The sequence below is a fragment of the Hemitrygon akajei genome, chromosome 10 (assembly GCF_048418815.1).
Source record: "Hemitrygon akajei chromosome 10, sHemAka1.3, whole genome shotgun sequence".
Lineage (NCBI taxonomy): Eukaryota > Metazoa > Chordata > Chondrichthyes > Myliobatiformes > Dasyatidae > Hemitrygon > Hemitrygon akajei.
The window spans coordinates 131,706,508-131,733,651 of NC_133133.1; the positions used below are offsets into that span (position 1 = coordinate 131,706,508).

The window sequence follows — 27,144 nt, forward strand, 5'->3', positions numbered from 1 at the left end:
GCACCCTAGAAGAATGCTTTCTACGGTGCATCTATAAAAATTTGTGAGGGTTTTAGGGAACAGGCCAAATTTCTTCAGCTTTCTCAGGAAGTAAAGGCGTTGGTTGTCCTTCTTGGCAGTGGACTCTGCTTGGTTAGACCAAGTCAGGTCATGTGTGACATTCACCCTGAGGAACTTAAAGCTTTTGACCTGTTCCACCTGCACACCACCGATGTAGATGGGGTCATGCGGTCTGCTACTCCTTCTGAAGTCAACAACCAATTCCTTCGTCTTGCTGACGTTGAGGAATAGATTATTGTCTTCACACCATGCCACCAGGTTCTTAATTTCCTCTCTGTACTCCGACTCATCATTACCCAAGATACGGCCTACAATTGTGGTGTCGTCAAGAAACTTCTATATTGAGTTTGATGGAAACTTGGCTACACAATCATGGGTGTACAGTGAGTACAGCAGGGGTCTGAGTACACAGCCTTGTGGGGCACCGGTGCTCAGAGTGATTGTAGAGGAGAGCTTGTCCCCTGTTTTTACAGCCTGGGTCCTGTCTGTGAGGAAGTTGAAGATCCAGCTGCAGATCTGAGTGCTAAGACCCAGGTTCGGGAGCTTATGAATCAGTTTATTTGGAATGATGGTATTAAAGGTAGAGCTGTAGTCGATGAAAAGGAACCTGTTACTCCAGTAGGCGAATTGCAAAATGTCGAGGTTGACCGGTAGGTTATGGTTGATGTGTGCCATAACCAATCGCTTGAAGCACTTCATAGCAACTGATGTCAGAGCCACAGGTTGATAGTCATTCAGGCATGCCACCTTGCTTTTCTTCGGCACCGGGATTATCGTTGCCTTCTTAAAACACGAGGGGATCTTAAACTGAAGCAGGGAGCAGTTGAAAATATCAGCAAACACTCCAGCTAGCTCGCTGGCACAGGCCCGGAGAACCCATCCCGGGACGCCATCTGGGCCCGTCACCTTCCTTGGATTTATCTTCAGGAAGGCTCTTCTAACGTCTTCCTCGTTGACGATGAATCTCGATGCCACCAGGTCCGGTTCATCCGGAGGAGGCAGGACACTCCTTTTCTGTTCGAATCTTGCGTAGAATACGTTAAATTCGTCAGGAAGAGAAGCGCTACAGTTATTGATATTCCCAGCCCTTCCTTTGCGCCCAGTGATCTCATTTAGACCCTGCCATAGTCTACTGGCATCCCTCTGGTTAGCCTGGGCTTCCAACTTGGCTCGATATTGCCTCTTGGCGCCCTTAATGGCTTTCTGGAGTTCACGCCTGGAATCTGGAATCACGCTTCAATCTGACCAGCAGCCCATCTCTTTTCCCATGCTTCCTCGGTAAATAGTGCATCTTTCCAGGTTTCCATCGATGCAGTGTGTTGTTGGCAGCTCTTTGAGGTTGGTGGACGTGTCCCACAGGGATCAATCAGGGGGTTGGGTGCTCCAGGTCGGGCCGAGTGACGGGGGAAGCTCCGCTGCCACTTTCAACTGCTGGGGGCCCGGGCTGTCGATTGGGTCAGGCCTTGAAGCCAACACTTAATCCCAGAGAACTGGGCTGCCAGCTGAAACAAGTCCGTGAACTGAGTCACGGTTGCGGAGGCCTCTGCTCCAGCCGAGCCCCGGGCTCAATTTCCAAGGTCGGCAGCGGAGGCCTCACTTCCGGCAGCTGTGGATGGCCACAGCTTGTGCTCATGATGGAGCTGGCTGAGTCTGCAATTTTCTCCAATTTTTTTTCAATCCTGTGCAGTGGCCCTTCGAGAGCAGATTGCGATGCAACCAGCTGGAATGCTCTCCACACTACCTCTAGAAATTTGCAAGTGCATTTAGTGACATACTAACTCTCCTCAAACTCTTAATGAAATATAGGCCCCTTCTTGGTAATGTGTGTGCATACCTCTGAGTCTTAATGCTACTCTCAGACCAAGATTGATTTTCATTGCCCGTTAACTTCTGAAAAGCTGCTCAAATGGTAATCAGCATCTTATTTAATTAAAGTAAGTGTATAAAAATTATAAAAAATTGGTAAGAGTGTCATAGATATCTAAAATTATGTTCTTCCATTACTGAATAATTATTGGATTTGGTATCTGAATAACATTCCCAATTAAACTGAAGATGTGGATGTAACTGTTTAAGTTCTTTAGCAGCCAGGAAACTTCATGACTGCTAGATCTTGCCTCTCTCTCGAGCTGAGAAAACCAGAGTTTAAATCACAACAGGAACCTTGCACCAGATGTTACTGGTTAATTACCAAATCCTTTTGGATTAATAATTGACTTGTCAAAGATTTACAGTAATTTATCTTTACTTATTTGTGCATCAGACCTTTGGAAAGACTTTGGCCAGTCTTTAGATTACCATTTTTCTTTTGGAGTCCTTGTTTCTGTGGACAGAAGTGATATGGTTCCCAAAACGTATATGCTTAGGAAGGTATATCACAAGTGTGCCCATGTAGCTTCTTGAGCAGTATAGGTATTTGCCCACCATGATTTAAATCGAAAGAATATAAATTTTCTCTGCTCCTTTGTAATGCTTAACCATTTTGATCTGATGTTTGAGGTAAACATGTTTCATCTGGGACTGGATGAGATGTACCCCAGGCTACTGCGGGAGGCAAGGGAGGAGATTGCTGAGCCTCCGGCGATGATCTTTGCATCATCATTGGGGACGGGAAAAGTTCTGGAGGATTGGTGTGTTGCGGATGTTGTTCCTTTATTCAAGAAAGGGAGTAGAGATAGCCCAGGAAATAATAGATCAGTTAGTCTTGCCTCAGTGGTTGGTAAGATGATGGAGAAGATCCAGACAGGCAGGATTTATGAACATTTGGAGAGATATAATATGATTAGGAGTAGTCAGCAAGACTAAACACATTGATGAAGGAAGAGCAGTAGATGTAGTGTATATGGATTTCAGCAAGGCATTTGATAAGGTATCCCATGCAAGGCTTATTGAGAAAGTAAGGAGGCATGGGATCCAAGGGGACGTTGCTTTGTGGATCCAGACCTGGCTTGCCCACAGAAGGCAAAGAGTGGTTGTAGACAGGTCATATTCTGTATAGAGGTCGGTCACCAGTAGTGTGCCTCAGGGATCTGTTCTGGGACCCTTCCTCTTAGTGATTCTTATAAATGACCTGGATGAGGAAGTGGAGGGATGGGTTAGTAAGTTTGCTGATGACACAAAGGTTGGGGGTGTTGTAGATAGTGTGGAGGGCTGTCAGAGCTTACAGCGGGACATTGATACGATGCAAAATTGGGCTGAGAAGTGACAGATGGAATTCAACCCAAATAAGTGTGAAGTGGTTCATTTTGGTAGATCAAATATGATGGCAGAATATAGTATTAATGGTAAGACTCTTGACAGTGTGGAGAATCAGAGGAATCTTGAGGTCCGAGTCCATAGGACGCTCAAAGCAGCTGCGCAGGTTGACTCTGTGGTTAAGAAGGTGTATGGTGTATTGGCCTTCATCAATCGTGGAATTTAATTTAGGAGCCGAGAGGTATTGTTGCAGCTATATAGGACCCTAGTCAAACCCCACTTGGAGTACTGTGCTCAGTTCTGGTCACCTCACTACAGGAAGGATGTGGAAACCATAGAAAGGGTGCAGAGGAGATTTACAAGGGTGTTGCCTGGATTGGGGAGTATGCCTTATGAGAATAGGTGGAGTGAACTTGACCTTTTCTCCTTGGAGTGAAGGAGGTTGAGAGGTGACCTGATAGAGGTGTACAAGATGATGAGAGGCATTGATCGTGTGGATAGTCAGAGGCTTTTTCCCAGGGCTGAAATGTTGGCCACAAGAGGACACTGGTTTAAGGTGCTGGGGAGTAGGTAGAGAGGAGATGTTAGGGTTAAGTTTTTTTACTCAGAGAGTGGTGAGTGCGTGGAATGGGCTGCCGGTAACGGTGGTAGAGGTGGATACGATAGGGTCTTTTAAGAGGCTTTTAGATAGGTACATGGAGCTTAGTATGTTACGTACCCCGTAACTAGGTCACTTACCAGCAAAGATAGAGAGGTCCGTTGAAGTCTGATGGTACTATTTTTAAAAGTATTTATTGATAAAGGGGCACAAAAATAAGATTAATGCAAACATACAGATAATATACGTCGTCAGTACTAAATCTAAAAGCGCGGGTATTATAATAATCAATGAGAAATAGCTCTATCGTTGTCTAGGGGATAATGTATTGTCGGATGGAAATCTAACAGTCGCTGTTAGTTCGTTCAAGCTGCAGCGTTTTGGGTTTAAGAGAGACGGTTTAAACTTGCCCGGGTCTTTTGTGATGCCAGTCCTTTGAGTCGGGGGAGTTGGTTTCCCCGTTGCTAGCTAAAAGCCAATTTCCGTGGTACCAGCCACCAATCCCAGGCAACGGAACTGAACGCACGTGGCCTCCTTCAAATGGATTCCCGCTATTACGGGATCGCTAGCGTTTCTTCTGGTGCGTCTGAGGGGCTGTTCCTACAGACCCTCTTTTATCCTGACTCGCAGGGTCAGATGTCAATCAGGTTGGGGTGATGCAATCTCTTTCTCACCCAGCCCACTTTGCCTGAGGGCGTTCACATAGCATAGTATCTCAATCCACAAATTTGTCTCCAAGAGACAATGGCCATGTCCCGTAGCTTTACATTGCCGGGGAACGAGACATTTCACACGTCTCTCTCTCATTTCCTGGGTCCCCTGACCCAACCCAATAGTGATCTTGCGATTCTCACAAAGGAGGGGGCTGCAGGCATAACAAGTAAAATAGAGGGCAATAGGTAAACCTAGTAATTTCTAAGGTGGGGACATGTTCGGCATAACTTTGGCCTGAAGGGCCTGTATTGTACTGTAGGTTTTCTATGTTTCGGTGTAACTCCTTACTCCAAGGTATGAAACCTAAATGATAAGAATTGGATTAGATGTTTGAATTGAATTCTGTACTTCTAGTATGCCAACCAACTATGATACATATCTACAAAACTCTATCTAGTGAGTTGTTATAAGCTATAAAAAATGGAATCTATTGGGTCCTTAGTTTGAGCTCATGAAGTAGTGTTGCGGGTCCTACAGGTCCCTTAAGTGGATGTGTCACTGCTATGAATGGATGGGTCTCCCAATGTTGTTTAACAGTATTCCTAAAGCTACTGAGACCTTACCCAAGTGTTACGTAGAGTTGATTCATGAGGGTGAATATGTATCCATATGATAAGTGATCATAGATCAAATGAATTTCATGACCCTAGGCCAGAACACATTGAGCACCGAATGAAAAATTTTCTTCCGCATTCCCCATATTTCCATCCACCACACTCTCCTGCCAACTGACAGCACCTTCATGGGGTGACATTGTATTTATCTAATACTTAGCCCATGTGGATATCATGGACTTTATCATGCTGAAAGTGTGTATTTGAATCTCAGCCTGCTTTTCCTTTCTTTCTTTCACCACGTACACCTCCTATATTCATCCTCAGTTAATATAGCACAAGCCTGGTTAATATGATATGTATGCAAAAGGAAAGCATGACTTAAGTCAATAATAAATATTGTATGAGACTTTTAATTTATAGTCATAGTGGTATAGTACAATATGGGCCATTCAGCCCACCACATCCTTGGCAACCTAGTAGCCCATGTACACTAATCCCATTTCTCTGCATTAGGTTCACATTTATCTAACCTTGCTGCCTTGAATATACATAGTAGTTGTACCTGGCTCCACCACCACCTTTGGCCACATAGCTGATATCAAATGCAGCTTATTTCTTTTCGGGAAGCCTTTCATTATGGTGTGATGATGTAATAATAACACATACTCCTAAAGTGCAGGAGGAATTCAGCATGTCAAGCAGCATCTGGCCCTTAAATTCCCTTTAAAACCCCTTCCTCTCATTTTAAACCTATACCCTCTTATTTTTGATACTCCTACTAGGGAGGAAAAGATTCTGACATGTATATTCACTAAAGAAATGAAAAGTGATTCATGTAGAAATTTGAATGATCCTTTCCACCCCGAAAGGACCCATGTTTTTTTTTTTACTGACTATCCACCTGTTCCTAATGACTTGACACTCTCTCTTGATCTTAACTACCATGCATCTTTTTGCCCTCCTAAGTTCTCTTCAATACTCTTTATATTCCTTGGGAGGCTTCCACAGTCCCAGTCTACTTTCAGTCTACTGAAATCCACCTTACCCCATCTCAACCCCTTACCCTAATCCCATTCCATAACTACTTTGTAGCTTACAGAATTATATTCACTGTTTCTGAAGTGTTTTTTCCCCCTCCCAGCCATTTTCTCCACTTGCTCAATTTCCTTTCCTTAAGATCAAGTTCAACACTACCCCATCTTTAGTATGACTCCCTACATGTTGACTATAAAAAACACATCTTGGTTCAAGCTCTCATCAAGTTTGTTAACACAATTTGATTTCAAAATTGCCTGAACCGTGAAATGTTTTTTTTAATCCATCTGAAAACAAAGCTTCTATACAACTTGATCCAATTCCATAATATTGAGACTAAAAGTTCAATAATGACTTGCTAATTTATTTTTGTGAAGGCCTTCACAACGGTGGGTGTGACGATGTACTCATAGTAACATATACAAAATGCTAGAGAAACTCAGCACGTCAGGCAGCATCTATGGAGATGAATGAAGAGACACCATTTTGGGCAGTCCTGATGAAAGGTCTCAATCTGAAGCGTCGACTGTTTTTCCTCTCCAAAGATACTGCCTGACCTGCTGAGTTCCTTCAGCATTTTGTATGTATTACTCTTGGTTCCCAGCATCTGTGGGATCTTCGTGTTTATGATCTGTATCCATAGTTGATAGTTTCCTAGTCCTTGTGCAACCATAGAGATGAATTGTTAATCCATTATGTTTCTGACTTTGTTCTATTAGCTGTTTGGCATTATACTGCTGGGTAGACTTTATGATTCTTTGGTTGAAGAATTTTGGGACTTGATTATTCTGTTGAAGAAGTAGCTTTACCAACAGTGTGAAGTAGAAAGTGGAAGTTTGCTGTGAAAGGAAGATCATTATGGAGCATGGCAATCACGTGGATCTTTGTCTCATTATGCTGAACTTTATTTGCTTATTTAGTGTTATTATGAGGTTGTATTGGAATGAACTTGCTTTCTGAATTTCCCTAACTAGTAGACAACTCAGTATTATAAACAGGGTCCATTGTTCTTAGCATCTATATAGTCAGCCATCAACCACTGCAACAATTGCCAAAGTGATGGTTGAAAAAATATTAGTGTGTTACGTACCCCGGTAACTGGGTGTCTAACCAGCAGAGAAAGAAGAATTCGTTGGAGTCTGGTGGTACCAAACTAAAGGTGTTTATTAATAAAAATAAGCAAAAACCATATCAATAATGCAAATATACATATAAAACAAGTTAGCAGTAATAAACCTAAAAGTGTAGGAATAATAATAATCAATAATAAACAAGCTCTATCGATGTCTAGGGGTAAATAAATTGTCATAGAAAAGTATAAAGTTCAGTTCAGTTCATGAGTGCTGATGTAGTTATGGTTGTTGTATTGTAATCATTGGAGAGAGAGAGAGCGAGCGAGTGAGATGTAACAGCTACAGTCAGGCAAACCTTCCTTTGCTTTCTTAATCCGTCGTATCGGCGTGGTCATTCAGTTATGACCTCTCCGTCCTTCTGCTAGACCGTTCTTCTGTGGTGGACTCGTCACTCTGGCATGAGTGGACACACACACAAGTCCCCACCGGCCCTGCTTTAACACTTTGAGCTTTACTGACCGATCTCCTGGTTCAGTCTCCTAAGGCCCCACCTTTCTTGTGGGTTCCAACACTCAATCAGTGTCCACTGGCGTGTCTGGAGGGTGTCTCTCCAGACCTGTCTTTTATCCCTTCTCACGGGGACTCAGCTCTCCATCACTCCTGAATGACTGTGTCCATCAAATAAGGCCACTCCTTCAGTTCACTGAGGAATGTTTATGAGCAAACTATTGTCCTTACAGCGAAACAGTAAATAATTCAAAAAGGAGTCACAATACGGTTAATCTGCAATTTCCCCCTCTCTCTTATCTGTAGCAAATGTTCTTGCCTGGGCTTTATCTCTCTCTCATGGTCAGCATAGCAACAGTAATAGTTTGTGTTTCTCAGGGGGGGATGGTTAACTCTTCACCCCATTGTCCATCAGGTCTGTTCATCACTCATAACAAGTGGTAAACCTGATACTGTTTCTGTGGGATTGCAGCTAACGAGCATTGCACACACAGAATCCAGGGAGAACTGTTGTGCTGTCAAAATACAGAACAGGAAGTGATGGAAATACTGAGCAGGTTAAGCATCATCTGTAAAGTGATGAAGAGTGAGAGAGAACTGTTTTGGATCCATGCTTATGGATTTCTGTGTACGAAGTAATATAATGTCCAATGTAGAAATTTTAATTTGCAATTCCACATGTAGTTAAATTTTCCAAGTTCTGATAAAATGTGCTTTCTTACTCTTATATAAAGGCTTACCTATGTCCTCATAATTAATTTACTCTGTGAGAAATCATTTGAAACTTCAAATCAGGACCATGGTGCTGTTTCATTACAGCAAATTAAAGTATTAATTTCTGAGAACTCAGTACAAAATTCACTACTTAAGGATTGAATGAACCACCAAAAGAAAGGTATGTTAACAGCAATCTGGAAAACAAGCAATGCAATATGCTGCATCTGTGGAGGTGACCTTCTATGAACCTGTGAATAATAAATCTAAGCAAGCTAAGATAATCAGGATAAATATTTATAAGGCAGGCAGTCAATACCATCAATCCTTCAATCAGTAGTAATATGTGCTTTAGCTTGGAGCAGTTTTCTTTTATTTTCGGTTAATGTGTGAGAATTTCACAGGCAGTGTAGCAAGGTCACACACTCATGTTCTTCAACTCTCAACCTTTTCTGCATTTAATCATTCTATTTACCTTCTTGGATTTTGTTAGCTGTTAAACCATATTTGGTATAAAGTATTAGTTTTTGTTTATTAAAATGTTTCTTTGGAAATTGGCTATTTGACCCAGCAAGTCTCTGCCAGTGTTTATGCACCATGCACATTCTTACAAACTTTTTTCATCCTATTGAGTTATCCTCCTTTTGCTTTCATCTTTTGTACATTTATTTCTATCATTCACACTTAGTACCAAAGATGGTGGGGAAAGCACTTAGTGTACCTCAACTTTGCACTGGCAAATCTTTAAGGGCAAGCGTAGGCAGTTGAGCATCATGTCTACTCTGTCATTAAATAAGATTATGGCTAACTGTTCCTATCTATTCCTTCACTAATCCCAATGATTTATTTTTACTCAGAAAGGGAATCCAAGCAAGTTTGGATCTGCAATGATCTTACGGAATGACAGAGTACACTCAAGCGGTCAACTTGTCGATTCCATATGATCTGTCTTAAATATGCTCAGCAACTGAGCTTCTTGAACTGTGTTATCCAAAGAATTCCAAAGATTCATTGCCCTTTCAGTAAAGGTCATTTCTCCACATCTCTGGCTCAGCGTTGGTCCCTTTAATTTGAGTCTGTGACCCATGTTTCCTGATAGCCAGTTAGAGGAAGCACCCAACCTGCACGACAGCCCTTTAAGGAAGTGGTATGATCCAGTAAGATCACTTCTATACCTTGGAGAGCATAGACTTGGATGATGAATTTGTTGTTGGAAAAGAGATTAAACAGAGTGAAAATCCACCATCCAAGACTCAATCAAATGAGATTTTCCTCTACTCCTCTTCACTAAGCGGGGAGATCACATCTATCTGGAATGTTCGAGATGTGATCTCAACACAGCCCTGTATCATTTCACTAAGATGCCATACTGTTATATTCAAGTTATCCCGTAGTAAAGCCCATGACATGTATTGTTAGCCTTCCTAATCACATGTGTGATAACTCTGAGTGATTCATGCCAAGGGCACCATCTACTTTCAGTCTATCACTATTAAAAAGAATATTGTGGTTTTTTTAAACCAGGATAAATAATATACCTTTTCTGCATTTCATCTGTTCTGTCTCACCCATTTATTTACTTTCCCATAATATTACTGCATCCACTTCACAGCTCACCCTGCCACCTAGTATTTGTATCATCAGCAAGCTCAGATACATTGGACTTGCTTCCCTCATCCAAAATACTGATATAATGAGCAGCTGGAACCCCAACACCATTCGCAGTGGCATCCCACTAATCTCCCAGTCTGATAATAGCCCGTTCATTCCTTGTTTCCTATTCATTAAGCAATCCTTAATCAGCCCTCTTCTATTTCATTGGAGAATATAGAGGGCCTAATGATTGTTTCTTCATCAGCAAACACGAGGAAATCTGCAGATGCTGGAAATTCAAGCAACACACACAAAATGCTGGTGGAACACAGCAGGCCAGGCAGCATCTATAGGGAGAAGCACTGTCGACGTTTTGGGCCGAAACCCTTCATCAGGACTAACTGAAAGGAAAGATAGTAAGAGATTTGAAAGTAGGAGGGGGAAGGGAAAATGAGAAATTATAGAAGACAGGAGGGGGGTGGGGTGCTGACAGCCTGAAAGGTGATTGGCAAAAGGGATACAGAGCTGGAGAAGGGAAAGGATCATGGGACAGGAGGCCTAGGGAGAAAGAAAGGGAGCACCAGAGGGAGATAGAGAACAGGCAGAGTGATGGGCAGAAAGAGAGAAAAAAAAGGAGGGGGGAAAAGGGATGGGGTAAGAAGGGGAGGAGGGGCATTAATGGAAGTTACAGAAGTCAATGTTCATGCCATCAGGTTGGAGGCTACCCAGCCAGTATATAAGGTGTTGTTCCTCCAACCTGAGTGTGGCTTCATCTTGACAGTAGAGGAGGCCATGGATAGACATACTAGAATGGGAATGGGACGTGGAATTAAAATGTGTGGCCACTGGGAGATCCTGCTTTCTCTGGCGGATAGAGCGTAGGTGTTCAGCGAAATAGTCTCCCAGTCTGCGTCAGGTCTCACCAATATATAAAAGGTCACACCGGGAACACCGGACGCAGTGTACCACACCATCCAACTCACAAGTGAAGTGTCACCTCACCTGGAAGGACTGTCTGGGGCTTTGAATGGTGGTGAGTGAGGAAGTGTAAGGGCAGGTGTAGCACTTGGTCCGCTTACAAGGATAAGTGCCAGGAGGGAGATCAACCTCAGATTGCATTTCTTCTTGCAGTTGGCAGTTTTCTAGGATCAAAGTAAATTTTTAGTGAGTGGATCTGGGGCTTCATTTGTAGTTTAACAGTTAACATATTTGAATGATATTTTTATTGCTGCCCTTCACTTCAACTGATCAAGCATAATGGAAGTAATACACACAAGATGCCGGAAGAACTCATCAGGCTAGGTAACATCTGTGGAAAAGAGTAAGCAGTCAACATTTCAAGAGCCTTCATCAGGACTGTGTGCATTACTTTGATTTCCAGCATCTGCAGATTTTCTCTTGTTTGTGAATCATAATGGAAATTCGTGTTTGAAATTTTCTGGTAAAATTCTATCAACAAGATAAAAGAATGCAGAATCTGTAAATTTCAACACCTTTGTCACTACCACTTCTGAGGGGTACTCCCCCTCGTCCTCACTATCCCTTTCTCTACCATCTCCTTTCCTGCTCCATACACCATCTTTCCCATTGCCACCATCCAGTCCTCTTACTCTTGTCCTCTGTGACTACTATGCTCAATTATCAGTGTCTGTGCTGTATTCAGTCAGTTTCTGTACTCTTTTCATCGGAATGCCCCGTGTCATACTCTTGCTTGCTGTGTGTCACTCGCTCCCTCTGGCTTGCACATTGTTTGTACTTCATTGTTCTTGGGTTTGTACAGCAATGCTTGTTCTCTCTCTGCCTCACTTTGCATCCTTCAAAGTCTCACTGGCTCGCCTACATCTTTCCCTGCTACCCTAGCTGGCACCAGACCCACTACATCTCTGCATCATGCTGGCCAGTCATCTCCATACCCACCCTGCTAACTGACTCTAAATGTTTATTTCAGCCCTTCCTTGCTTACCTGCATTCTCCCCTTTGTTTCCTCTGATCCTGCTCTCATCTGCTTCTCTAGATTAGCCAACCAATATTTGAAGTGTTTCCTTAACCAATTTTCCTTATTGTTCACATTTATCATTGTCATCTTTATGTGTTATTTTGCTTATCTTTTGTTATTCAGTCCCTCCAAACTGATTTCCCAATGAAGCCTTTCCTGAAAATTTGTACAGGATTATTCCAGGCTTATTCATTGTATTATATTTCATGCTGTTAGAGAATATTGTTCAATTATGCTTGCACCCTTTGCTATTACAAACCATTGGGTACATTTTGCAGTCTTGAAGTTTTAAATTTAGTCAAGACATGGAATTAAATTGCTGCAATGGCAGAAGATGCAACAAATCACTGTAAAAAGAGAGGTACATGTAACTCATGTAGGACTGATTTATAGATGGTTTGTTTTTTGGTAATGGGGACAGTTCTGGAGACACACCGTAAAAAGAAAGTGCAACTAAAGGTGAGGCACAAGTTATAAGTTACTTAAAAGAGCAAATAACTGTTAATTGCATGTAGTAGCTTTCTTTGTTCTTCAATCTCATTTGAGTCAGTGTAAATCATGGATTTCTATTTCTCGGCAAAAATTATGGTGACAGCTGAACTGTGAGTATGGAAGTATTAAATCAGCACCCACGTTACATTTAACAGACAAGCTTCTCTAATTCCCGTAGAAAACATTAAATCTGCACACTAACTTGTTTGTTCAGTATCACCTCACTCGTGCTACTATGTAAATGGTTTTCATCTCCCCATTCTTCTTTTCTGTACTGATAGCACTGATGTTTTTTGAAGGTAAAACTCCATGAGTTTCAATATTCCTTGAATTTCATTTGTGATCACATTTGAAAGGCCAATTATTGGAGATAACGTAACAGAGGCTAACAGTACTCAGGTTAGTGTAAATATCAAACAACTTTTGCCATTTGCTTTGGGCAGTAAAATGCAGAAACCTGGATGCTTCTGTTCAATTAACTTCATTATCTGGATTCAGAATGCCTGTAAAGTTGTGAATATTTTCCCAACACAGACCTATAAAAGACTTAATAAAATACCAATGGTTTCCATTCAAATGTAAGTGAACTTTTAACAACACAATGTTTTATATTTTTAGGAGCAGTTTCCTTGGCATTGACAATGATCTTTTTATGTATGGAAAGTTATTCCTTCACATCTTAAATGCAGAAAATAAGGCTGGCTCATGGGCCAAGTTTATTCCTTGATGATTTCCGACGTGCCTCCAATAAGCTGCCACACACAAGCCCCAAGGCAATGTGTGGAACACATTGCACCATGAGTTCTGACTGTTGCAGATCATCTTGAAAGAGTGAATTGAATCACGTGCAAGAGAATTTAGTTGGAGGCTAGTTGGGTATAAGAGTCGAGGTGTATGAGGAGGAAACTGATTGAAGAGCCCAGAATAAGGGGGTAGAGTAATGAGATTGTGTATGATTTGAATGTAAATTTGGAGTGAGAAATAAGAGCATGGTAGATGTTGGATTATTAACACTTGTAAGATTTATTTATAGATAGTATATGTTTTTTAAGTAGTGGGAACAGTTCAAGAAACAGGCAGTGAATTTGACAAGCATGAATTGATTTAGTGAAGGCTATCATGAATTTATTAAAGGCAAGTTAAGTCTAACAAGCATACACCATCAAAAGTAATCTATTAGCCAGGGATTTTCAGTGTAGGAAGTGCAGCTGAATTTGTGGACTTGGAAAAAGAATTTTGAATGTTCCCATGACATTGGCTTTTCACTACGAAGAGGAGGAACAGCAAAGTAAGTAACAATTAAAAGCCCTTTTTCAGTATGGAGGAAGTATGCAGTAACAATCCCCAGGAGATTCTATTAAGACACACATTTTCTTACTGTGTCAAAAACTCAAACTTCAGTGCACAGGGCATGATTAAAGAAAACTTAGCTTTATTGCTCAAGTACATTGAAACATACCGTTAAATACATAGATTGTGTCAACAACCAACACAGTACGAGGATTTGCTGGGGGCAACCCACAAGTGTCACCATGCATCCAGCACCAACATAGCATGCCCACAACTTGCTGTTACTAATCTGTATGTATTTGGAAATGTGGGAGGAAACTGAAGTACCTTTATAGACAGTGGCAGAATTGAACCTTGTTTGCTGGTGCTGTAAAGCGTTCCATTAAGCCACTACAGTACCATGCCACTTCTACAATTTACAAATTTGCAGATGATGCAAAAACTGACTTGTGAGGAGGATATTAATAATAAAGATCAAACCAGTGTGGTTTGGTGTTCTCAGTGTACAGTTCAGTACTGATAAATGGGAAGTATAATAATTTGGCAGGAAGAATAAGATGATAGACACTAGAGGGTACAATTCTAAAAGCAAACAAGAACAGATCTGGGGTTATATAGCAATGAAATCAATGAGGCTCATTGATAAAAAGGTCAATGAAGCACATAAGATGTGGGCATTGTAATCAAAAGTCTAGAGTAAGCAAGTTGGGATGAGCCTTTATAAAAATTCAAGCTCAGCCACAACATGTGCCCTACAGGATGGGAGATATGTAAAGGTTTGGAGAGGTTTGCTGAAAAGATTTATTACAATGATAAGAGACGTTAGTCATGTAGATAGACTATACAAGCCATGAATACTCCCCTTGGAACAGAGAAGATGTGAGAGATTCAAATGGAAGGTTTTTAAGTTGTTAAGGATATGGATAGATTATATGGTGAGAAACGGTTTCAGTTTGTAAATGTGTAACCTGAAGAAATGTTGTTTACCCTCACTATTTGATTTAATTTTGGAACCATACTTTTACGGGTAATTTGTTCTGGTGTAGCTTCAATTACAGCATTCAAAAGGGAGCTGGTTAAGTATCTGAATGGAAATAATTTGCAGGGCAATAGGGAGAGGGCAGGAGAATGGGACTTAGTGCATTGATCACACCCAGTAAGAACTCAGCAGACTTGATGACCTTGTGTTCTATCTTATAGAATTACAGAATGGTTACAGAGCAGGAGAAGCCTTTTTTCGTTTAAACAAGTTGCCTACGAGACTCTTGGATGTACTACCTAGGCTTGTGATTGAAACAGGCCATATTAAGAAAGTACATTATGAAGGTGATTCAAGGATTATCCAGGATGAGGAGGGGGACTGGAGCTTCTCATTTGCTGGATAAAGCACAGTGTTTAATCTACTGAGTCCAAGGTTCTGTTGATGTGTTCTAATTTCACTGTAATAAACAGAATGTAATTTGGTCCCAAATTTGTATTTTCCACAGGAGTTCATGTTTATCCACTGTCTCAAAGTCGTGTAGATGGTAAAGTGACAGCACAGCCAGGACAGATGCGTGGTGGAAGACCTGGGCCTCAAGGAGTTGTGGGCTGGACACCATATGGTAATGAAGATGGATTGGTGCATCAAGCTCACAGCAGAGAACAAGTAAGTCAAACTTAGCTCTTTTGGATTTTTTTTGGTCTATTTTTTCTTTCAATCTTTCAAAAGTGTTGCAGTGCAAAGGGTGGAGGGCAGGAAGCACTGCAGAGGGGAACTTGGAGGCAGCTGTGGAGAATGTTGCAGAGCTGGTAGAAGGCTCAGGGTGCTTTGAAAACCTTAATGTAGAAGCAACATTGGAGAGGCATATTGAAAAGATCAGTGGGAGTGCTGCCAGGTTGGATAGGTAGAGGAAGCACTAATTTTTGCTTAAATGATTGTGATGGACAATAATATAGAGTACAGGTTTCCCCCGCTATTCGAAGTTAAGAGCATTCCTGTGAAACCATTTGTAAGCCGGAATGTCGTAAAGCGAAGACGCAGTTACCATTAATTCATATGGGAAAAATTTTTGAGCGTTCCCAGAACCAAAAAATAACCTACCAAATCATACCAAGTAATGCATAAAACCTAAAACAACACTAACATATAGTAAAAGCAGGAATAATATTTTAAATATACAGCCTATATAAAGTAGAAATATTGTATGTACGGTGTAGTTTCACTTATCTAAATTGGGAAGACAGCGAGCCAAAATTGATTTGGAGAAAAAAAATCATATATGCACGTACATGCATACGTTCGTACATGAGTACGCACGTACACGCAGGCGCACACAACTGCCCACACAAGGCTTCACAGTCATGTTACTCTTTCTTGGGTTAAACACATGTATAAAGCGGGCATCTTTTTATAGTAAAAGCGAAAATCCTCTTTGGTTAGCGAAAACAGGTACTAATGTAGGTCTTTCGCAACAGTGAGCTGTCGTAAAGCGAATGTCTGAAAAGCGGGGCCTAGCTGTATTCAGTTTACAATTGCACACCATATACTGTTGTATCTGTATTTGCAATAACTAGGCATGTAGTTTGGAAAGGCATATGATGGCTTATTTCTAGAAATAATTATGACAACATTTTCAGTTATTATTAGTCAGACTGACTTCATATCGCTTCATCAATTTCATGTGTAACCAGAAGTGATTGTTGAAATATTAGTTAGGGAATGTATAATCAAAAAGTGGTAAAGAGGGACAAAATAATGAGAAAAACACATAGTAAGTACAGAGTTGATGCTGCTCAAAAAGTAATTACCTAGAAATTTGGTGTGCTCCAACACTTCTCGGGCAGCAACCTTCCTCTAAACATGTTGTATACATTTTGTTATGAGGAGGGAGAGCCAGTAGCCGTAAGCTGAGAAGACATAGTGGCATGAGATATGTTGGAGTGATGGTGTGGGCTTTCAGTTCCTGTGTCAAGGTTGAGTGAGGTTAGAATATCTTGTGTAAGAGACAGCTAGAGCTTCTGTAAGGCATGAGAATAGGTAAGCATGGGACTGAGAAATAGTTACCAGAGGAATGAATGTAAAATAAGCGACTGTTTTACTGGTCTCAGTTCAATATTATGGTATGAAGACCTCGTTCTGAAGTTGCTCTGTGAGTTTTCCTGGGCCACCAAAATCTGTTCCCTTGCAACAATCTGAGAAACAGAAGGGTGACCCAGATAAATTTTTAGGAATAAATTCAATTATATTTCTTGGCCACTGTATGAATAATGAATACTTACTGAGCAGCCCTGACTAAGCAGAATTTGAATGGTCCGATGCAATGACTGAGAGAGTTGCTGTCATTTGAGCAAATGGTAATTGTCTGTCATCTCAAATTTGATTACTTGTCATAGCTACGAACTCTGCAATTCTTCTGATACATCATTGTGCACTGCAGAGGCAGAGATATGGAAGCCATGCCAGCAGTTACTGAGGAAGTAATATGGAGCTAGGGATGCACACGGCACATTCAATTTTCCCTGTATGTCTTGTGAGCTGAATGTGCGTACCCACATCCATCTAATAGAACTCTTCTCCACTTAGTTGGCTTCCAATTTTTGTTTTGTAGCACAGAGGCCTGGGCATTGCAGGCTGACCAACTGCTCCCTATACTTCAGTGTTCCTCCTCGGAAGAGATGAATGGAGTGTGTAGTACATGTTTCTGCACAGTTTTATATTTCTTTGCTGTTGAATGTTTATAGCCACAGCAAGCTTGAATCATTTTTATGAGCTGGAACGTGCTGGACATAGCTCACTACCAGGACCAAAATACTGTTGTGCTCACCCATTGATACATCATTGTCCATATCCAATGTTCTGTAGGAACAAGATAGAGCAGGCTCTCAGCTCATTGCTGTATGTAAGTATGTATTTATTTAGAGATAGATTCAGATTTGTATCACCAGCATTAGTTGCTTGTGGCAGCTGTACTTTGTGATACATGGTAATAAAAATGATAAATTACAAAAAGAAGTGTATACAAAAAATAAATTGAATACGGAGTGCAAAAAGAGAGGGGAAAATGCTGAGGAAGTGTTCATTGTCATTCAGAAATCTGACGGTGGCAGGAAAGAAGTTGGCCTGAGACACTGAATGTTTGTCTTTAGGCTCTTGTACTCTGAGGTGTCCTGTGCGGAGGCTAGTGCCCATGATGGAGCTGGCTGAGTTTACAATTTTTCCAGCTTTTTTCGGCCCTGTGCAGTGAACCCTTCATTACAAGGGGGTGATATAACCAGTTAGAATGCTTTCTGTGATAATTCTGTAGCATACCAATTGTTCTCAAACTCCTAAAGTCATGCCACCTTTGTAATTACATCGATATGTTGTGCCTAGGATAGATCCTCAGAGATGTTAACACCCATGAACTTGGAACTGCTCATCCTTTCCACTCAATGAGGACTGGTGTGAATTTCCTCGACTTGCCTTTCCTGAAGTCCACATCAATTCCTAGGTCTTGCTGATGTTGTGCAAGTTTGTTGTGGCGACACCACTCAGCTAGCTGATCTGTCTCACTCCTGCACACCTTCTTGTCACCATCTGAAATTCTGCCGGCAATAGATGTTTCATTGGCAAATTTATAGATAGCATTTGAGCTGTGCCTAGCTAGACAGTCATGGGTGTAGGAAGAGACCTGTAGGCTAAGCACGCCTCCTTAAGGTGTGTTAGTGTTGATTATCAGTGAGGTGGAGATGTTATTTGTCCCAGTGAGAAAGTCAAGGATCCAGTTGCAGAAGGAGGTACAGGAGCTTTTTGATTAGAACTGGGGGTATTAAACTGGGGGCATTAAATGTTGAGCTTTAGTCAATAAACAGCTGCTTGACTTAAGAATTACTGTTGTCCAGGTGAGCCAAGACTGAGTGGAGAACTAGTGAGTTTGCATCCACTGTAGACCTATTGTGGGGATGGGCAAATCGCAGATACATCATAGTAGTAGACCCTTCCCGCCCAACAAGTTTGCACCACCCAGTTACACCCATGTGGCAAATTAGCTTACCTGCCCGTATGGCTTTGGAATGTTTTCATTCTGTTTTCAGCTGTTTGAAGCACTCTGGAGCATTTAAAAGTTATTCAAAAGACTTAAGTAATTGAAAATATAATAGTAACTTATTATAAATTGGCAATGTTAATAAAGCGAAAGAACAGTTGCATGTACTAACTAATCTTTCAGGGTAAGTGACTGCAACCAGCCCCAGCATAAGGCTTGAGGGGTCAGGTGTGATGAAACTAGACCCTCTATACGTTAGTGAGCCCTGCAGCAGAGTGAAGATCAGATGCACTGGCGCCTACTTTCTTGCTTCCTCTCAGATGAGCATGTGCATCTACTGCCTGTTGATGTCAGCCTAATGAAATTCCATTGTCTACTGACTCCAGTTCATACTGCTGTACAGGCAGAGAAAGAATGAAACCAGACAGACTGCCAAGGCACTGAATTTTGACATAGCAGTTTCACTGTCATCCACAAATATTGTGAGAGCTTTTTCATAAACTAATCACGTCATATTCATCGGATCACATTTTCCAGCTAAAGCACCTATCTCCTTCGTTACAGTTTGTTCTACACAACAGTCTTGTTGCCAGGACAGACCTATCAAAGCAAGCAGCACAGTGGTAGAAAGATAGTTTGAGTGATCGTTTGACCCTCAACCAATGTTCCATCTGATTTAGAAAGATTGTAGAGACACTCAACACAATGGATCATACCCTATTTCCAAGTATTGAAACAGGGAGCCCTCTTCTTGATTGGAACCTACTTTCCTTGCCTAGTTAATAAACCAACACTTCTCTCATTTGAACAACATTGAATGTACTCATTGTCTAATCACCGATAGTGACTTGGTAACACCACAAATAATTGAGTTGGCCAAGTTTTGAAAGGCATAGCTGCCAGTTCGACTGTAAGGTGCTCAGCGAACGAACACAAGGGATAAATTAACATCACTTTCACCTCACCTACCTACTTGCGGAAGATGCATCGTTCATTAAAGTTTTGGTAGACAACCACTGCATTGTCTTTGTTGGGTTGAACTTTTATGTTCACGTTAATCAGAATCAGGTTTAATCTCACTGGCATATGTGGTGAGATTTGTTGTTTTTGCGGTAGCAGTACCATGCAATATATATAATAATAGAGAAAAATTGTGAATATAAATAATATTAGTTATATAAAATGGGTAGTGCAAAAATATTTGTTTTTAAAAGTAGTGATGTAGTGTTAATAGGCTCAATGTCCATTCAGAAATTGGATGGCAGAGAGGAAGAAGCTGTCCCTGAATTGTTGAGTGTGTGCCTTCAGGCTTCTGTACCTGCTTTCTGATGGTAGCAATGAAAATAGGACATGTCCCAGGTGATGGGGGTCCATAATGGTGATGCCTCCTTTTTGAGGCATCGCTCCTTGTAGATCTCCTGGATACTATGGAGGCTAGTGCCCATGGTGGAGTTGACTAAGCTTACAAGTCTCTGCAGCTTATTTTGATCCTGTGCAATAGCCACCCCCCCATACCAGACAGTGATGCAGCCAGTTAGAATGCTCTTTACGGTTCTGTAGAAATTTGTGATTGTCTTTGGCAACATACCAAATCTCCTCAAACTCCAAATGAAATATAGCTGCTGTTATATCTTCTTTATAGCTGAGAACTGGAAAAAGATGAGGACTAGTTTGTGTTCCCTCATCTTAACCTTTCTAAAGGCCACAATCAATTCTCTGGTCTTACTGATGTTGAGTGCAAGGTATTGCTATGACACCATACAACTAGTTGGTATATTTTGCTCCTGTATGCCCTCTCATTACGATCTGAAATTCTGCCAATGACAGTTGTGTCACCAGCAAATTTATGGATGACATTTGAGCTATGCCTAGCGACTCAGTCATGGGTGTAGAGAGAGTAGAGCAATTGGCTAAGCACACATCCCTGAAGTACTACAATCTTTCTTAAAAAAAATTATACTGATCTGACAGCTCAAAACTAAGCATCTTTGAGGAGTTGTGGCCATGATAAGCAGAGAAAATGTAAACTGCCATAATCAATAACATTGTGGTCTAGCTATTGCACACTATCATTGGAATCAAGCCAGGGAATTAACACTGCTTCAAGTAATGAAGGCCATACCAAAAACATTTAGTTGTACTTGAAAATGCCAATCTAGAGAAATGCAACACAATAACATGCAAAGTTGACATCTGATATTCAGCTAAGTGATCCCACAATCAATAGATCAGACCAGAACTGTGCACTCCTGTCACATTTACTTGTAAATGGTGTTGTGCAATTAAACCAATAATAGGAGGCAAAGTTTCTAAGAACATACCCTTCCCGGATGGCCTGGCACACCCTGTGATTGCTAAAGATGAGGCTGAAGTACTCATAACCATATTCAATCAAAAATACTGAATAGTTTGCCCATCTGGACTTTCTTCCGCAAATCCAATTTTAACGGAAGTCAGTTTCAATTGGATTCAGTCCACATGATAACACAAAAACAAGTTGATAGCCCTGGATACAGCAAGGGCTATGGGATAAGATAAAACCCTGATCTTTGTACTGAAGACTTGTACTCAAGAACTAGCTGTGCATCTATCCAAACTGCTCCAGTGCAGTTCCGAAGCTAGCATCTACTTGAGAGTTGGAGGTTTTTACCCTGGCCATCAAATCAGGACAACTGCATTCTAGTTAATTTCCACTCAGCCAGACCACTTTCAATCATCACCAAGAGGCTCTTATTCACTAATGCCTAGTTTGGGTTTTACCAGGACTAGTCAACTTCACCCTTCATCACAACCTCGGTCCAAATGGAGGAAACTGGGTTATGAATTCTTATTCAAGCAGTCTTGCCCAAGCAAGAAATAGTGCCTTGTATGGGGAGGAGGTGGTGGGGGGGAGGGAATGAATTTAATAATCCTAAATATGTGGTGGTCATAACCATTTGAAATACTTGAGTTTTCGTTTCTAAAATTAATGATAATTGAGCTGATTGCTAATTAATTGGCTACCTGTTTACTTTTTTTTAAAGATGTTATGCCAACCATTGCAATTTTACACGTCCTGTGTTCTGTGTTTTTTAGCCAAGTACTCGAGCACACCTGGAATATGTGTCGCCACTCTATCCAATGCAGAGAACGTCCCTCCGTGATCCTTCAGCACCATCTTTGCACTTGCAGCACTGCAACGCTCAAGAACCCAGTGAGGGCTTTCGCTCCAGTTGCACAGAAGAACTTGTATCTGGCCAGTCCTCCACATCCCTCATCAAAGCCATTCGTGAAGAGCTTCTCAGACTTTCACAGAAACAGTCAGCATTTCAGAACATGCACAGCTGATCTTGGGGAAGAGCGTCCCTGAGCTATTTGCTTCCTATGGAAGCCAACTGGAAAAATCTACAATTCTATCTCTGAAGAAGAGTTACTTGTTGGTGAATAGAACCACTGATGTGTTAAGATGTTCAGCACAACTAGATTCTCTTTTAACATCGTGCTTCCAAACAAAGGTGGCGCCACCTTCGGGTTACAGCCTGTGAGCTGAACCTTTCCATTCTGTTGAAATTAATGGTTATTTTCCGTAGTTGGAGATGGGGGTGGAAGTTGTCCAGCTAGTTGCTGTAAAAACTTTAAATTTCATTCAGCAGGCAGGAAAAAACATCAACAAGCAAAAGAAGAAACTCCCTATCTACCTTGGATGTTAACTTCTCTAACTTGGTTACATCCCAGTATCACTACCCCTCCCCCAACTAAGCACGAGAATTCTGTCTGAACTTTGACATAAGAGCCTCCAGGAATAGAACAGAATGGGAGGAAGAAAAGGCAAATGAGAGAGGGCCACATTGAACAATGCAATTTATGATGGTAGTAAAACTTGAGAAAGAAAAAGTTTCAAAGGAAGGAAGTAGTACAGTGAACAGTTAGCCTCGGATAGCTTTTTCATAGCAAACGATCGGGATTGGATTTGAAACAATTAGGTTAATGAGGCTTTGATAGATTACCTAATTGCTTTTTAAAATAAAAGTTGAGAAGTTGTAATTTGGACGGATTTTAATAAATTATCAGGACATGGGCAATAATCAGAAAGTATTGAACACGACCCGAAGTAGGAAATCCAAGGCAGGCAGTATTGTGAACCTTTTAAATGTTATCGAAAATTTTTCTTCTTTGATGCAAAGGTATTTGGTTCAAGTGCATTATTGACAGAATAAGCAAGAAATTATATTGTACAGTGAGCAGAGAATGACCGAGGAATTTTTACCCTTTCTGGAGAAGAGAATTGGATATAGTAGTTGAACTTCATCGTACAATTCTCCTGAGATGGCACAAATGCAATGTACTTGGGCACAAATGCATTCATCTTCTACCAAATCAGCACTTGATTCCATTTTTATATCACTTCAAGAAAAGACTAAATGCAGAATCATCGCAGATGCCTGTGACTGACGTATGGCACCACTTGTCTTACTTGCTTTTGTCTATGACCACTACAGCATAGTAGAGTAAGATGCAATACATTTCCTCTTTGAATTGGATGAGTTAAAGGCAATGCTCTGGGGATTCCAGAAATCTTCAATTAATTATTTTCACTGGCATTCCTTGCAAGTTATAACTGACTTATTGAGATTAACCATGACCAGGATAACTGGTCTGCTATGACTGAAAATATCAGCTTTCTCCTTTCCAAAGCGGGTTCCAAGATATTTGTCAGTATTTTGAAGGTCAGGTTCTGTGATTCATTCCATTTCCACATGGCCTTGATTTTAAAATGTATAGGTGCTACAGGCCAGAGTATTGTGATTTTTATTCTTTCAGCCAGTGTTTTGGTGGATTCTGCTCATTTGTGGCCTTTATAATACACAATCTCAATGGTGCAGTATATGTACGGACTTTCAGCAAATGAAATAGTAATAGTGTAAATCAACTGGATGAATTAAAGAAAATTAATAGTAGGCTTTCCAAATTACCATCAGTGTTATCCTTCTCTCCGTTGCTTTTATTGAGTGAAGACTCTTGTGTAACCAGCAATTAATTTAGCGTCTATTGCAACAGTAATCTGAGCTTTGTGATTACCTAGATAATATACACAAAGCAACTGTGAGCAGGCAGAAAAAGCTTTTCTGTTTGCTCAGAGAATACCCTTAATACTCCCATTTCTCTTGTATGCTTTTTGTTTTGGAAATAAGGTGTGAGACTTGTTTGTGTTCTTGTTTTTATTTTTATCAGAAGTGTTGGCAGGCCCAACAAATGTTTTGATTTGAGGTTTTCTAGTTGTATTTATTTTGCATGTCTTTCTACTGATTGCTGTCCTGAAATGAAATGTGTACCTTGCAATGTTTTCATCCTGCATGTCTCATACCAGTGTTAATGCAATGGCAATATTTTACCTTGATTATACTCTGCAAAGCAATAGTACTGTGTCCTTGCACAATCAGAATTCAGAATTTATTCAGCATCAGATTTATTATCGATGACTTAGATAACTAAGTTCACTAAGTATTCTTATTGGTTAAAGTTCCCATTTTTTAAAGAAACTGCATGATAGATCATTGGAGATCACGCACAGTAAAATTGTCCCTGCAAGAGTGTAATAGAAAGAAATATCATATGATGTCTTACTAAGACTGGCTAGAAAGTCCAGAATTTAATGCTGTTCAATGAACCAGTAAGTTTAATTGAACCTTGTGCCTGAATTACAGCAGTGAAAGATTAGCAAGTGTTCTGTCACTGTTTAATAAAATACGCATGTTAAGTGGTGGAAGCATCAGAATCACCTGCAGTGCATTCCATAGTCCAGGACTATGCTGAGGCATTTTCGAGAAAAATGTTGTGAGTGGTCTCGGCTAGGAACCATTTCCTTGACTGTCGAAACCTTCAGCGGAAGTGGAGAGAATTGGTAAAATAGGTATTAGGGTAATTTCATTTTGTTGAAGGCCTCTCTTCAAAATCATGGTAGTTCCTCTGTATATTTCAACAACCTGTTGTTTCATGGGCAGATATAATTTATATATGGTAATTTACAGTGTCTGTTCCCCTGTCTGACAAGTATTTAACATACTAAATTTGAGCTATCTCCCCACTATGATTCCAAAGCTTTATGATGCTCTCATGTGGTTATGGATCTCAAGATTGCTGTATCCCAAGTTGAGGACAGAATAATCTTTAATGGTTTCAGCAGCAAATAGGTGCCTATTGTCAAAAGCAAATTAATTCATACTTGGAGCAAAGCAGGACATCATTCCTTTTTAAGAATAGCACTCATTATGGTCAGAAATTTTTAATGAGAAAGCTATGAGTGATTTTAATACCGATTTCAGAGAGTAATAGATCATGTTAAATACTACAGTGGCTTCTTGGCTTCTGTTGATGAATTAGCAATCGGGTACCAGTGTGCAGTGATGTTTCTTACTTTAGACCAGCAGTTTATATTTCCAGTTGTGAAACAGTAGATCGCTGTTACTTTTTATCCCAATAAAATGCATTATCCAACCAGATGAGGGGGAAATCCCTTAAGGCTGTCCTTTTTCTTAAGCACTTTTCCACATTCAAAAACATTGCTTCCAACAGATATTTCAGCATTTAAGAAGGTAGGATACATAAGTTGAGCAAAACATAGGTAATGGGTCTATACCAACCTAGCTGATTTCAGCTGTAAAAATATTAATCTTTGCCCCTGAAGCAGAGAAACATTCAGATTCTTATTTGTGATCCACTGACATCTGGTGGTAACCCAACATATCAGGACATGAAGTAAGAAGCAAATGGTATTCAACTGTGATTCTTTCTGTGGTGATCAGCCTAATGAGTGACTAGCATGATTGCTAGAGTGAAATTCATCTGGGACTATTTCCTTGTACAAGACACCGTGCAGAGAAGAAGGAAGACTCAAAACTGAGGGAGAAATGACAAGCTGATCAGAGTAAATATCACTTGCAGATCCCCCAGTCATTCCATTGATTTTATTTCAAGGCACTCTGATATGATTTCTATTGTAATTGGTAAAGTAAATATTCCCTCGTAAAAATTCAAGTAAACCCATCAGCATACTGTAATTTCAGAATGTGTGGATATTGTGACTAGAAGGCAAAATGCAAAATTAATAAATATTGATCACTTTTTCTTGTGGCTTACATTAAATTGAACTTTCTGACCCAAACATCTATTACCAAAATATTAACTAATTAAATAAATCATTGTTACTTTCTCCGATATTCCTGCTCTCCTTTCATTACTTGAAATTTCCTAGTTTAAATTCTTGAGCGTACAGAGCAACCTTTCCTCCGATAAAATATTATTGAGTGTATTGAAAGAAATCACCAATTGTAAGACCACAGGAGGAGCCCATGGTGCTTGCAAGATCATTCAAGGAGCTGTTAAGTCTCAAGCATTCCTTCTGATTTTATGCGCTAGTTTTGTTGTTTAAGAATTCATTTTAGGGCCCTATAACGATTTTTTTTTGATATTAAGTTTATATTTTAAAGTACACTTTTAGTTGGGATTCATGTTATTAACTTTCTGCTCAGTGTTCTCCAAGCCTAGTGAATCAGTTTGTATAATGGTTACTGAATAAAAATAGAGTTTTAACTTTGGTACTTGATTAAACGAATTTCTTCATTTTGCCCTATTTGCTTTCCATTTTCCCTCTGCCCCATTGCCCCTTCTCTGCCCTCACAACCTAGCCATCACCCACACCCTCCTCCATCTGGTTCCCCACTTTATTCCCTATATTTCATGATCCATTATCCTCTCCAGTCAGATTCCATCTTCAGCCCTTTACTCTTCTACCTATTCCCTCCCAACTTCTCACATCATCCCACTTCTCCCCCCCCCCCCTCACCCCACCTACACATCTCTGGATTCACCTGTCAACTCATGCTTATCTGCTGCCCCCTCCCCCCAATCACCCTTGTATTCTGTCTTCTGGCCTTGAACCAGTCCAGCTGAAATATCTTGTTCCTAAAAGTTGACTGTTTATTTCCTGTTGTTTGTGTGTTGCTGCATTCCAGCAACTGCAGTCTCATGTCTGTGCTTCATGTCCTTGATGTCATTGAAACTAGAGTAGGCCATCAGTCCCTGGAGTTTTGTCAGGCCTATCTCTGATCAGGTTTTGAGTTGAAATTCAGCTGTAGCAAATGTATGTAACATTCCAAAACAGTGCAACATTGCCTTGAGGACCATTATTGTTCTAGTGGTTAAACCAAGGTACTCTGAATGTTCTGAACAGTGTTATTTGACTGTTAGAGCATAAGAGTCCAGAATTCTGTTTTCACCAGAATTACCCAAATTGGTTATTAATTTAAGGATCCATCCATAGTGTAGTTTTGGGTGC

At 40.6% G+C, this 27,144-nt stretch overlaps 1 protein-coding gene across 2 annotated transcripts in view; it reads left to right on the top strand.

Moving 5' to 3' along the window:
• LOC140734679 (UPF0606 protein KIAA1549-like) overlaps window positions 1–25,934 on the top strand; it is a 269,781-nt gene extending 243,847 nt beyond the window's left edge. For both annotated transcript variants that reach the window (XM_073058967.1, XM_073058968.1), the window contains 2 exons: window positions 15,312–15,472; window positions 21,906–25,934. In XM_073058967.1, coding sequence (XP_072915068.1) covers window positions 15,312–15,472; window positions 21,906–22,157 — 413 coding nt within the window. In that variant the 3' untranslated portion in view covers window positions 22,158–25,934. The remainder of the gene's footprint in view (window positions 1–15,311; window positions 15,473–21,905) is intronic.
• Window positions 25,935–27,144: the final 1,210 nt, after the last annotated feature.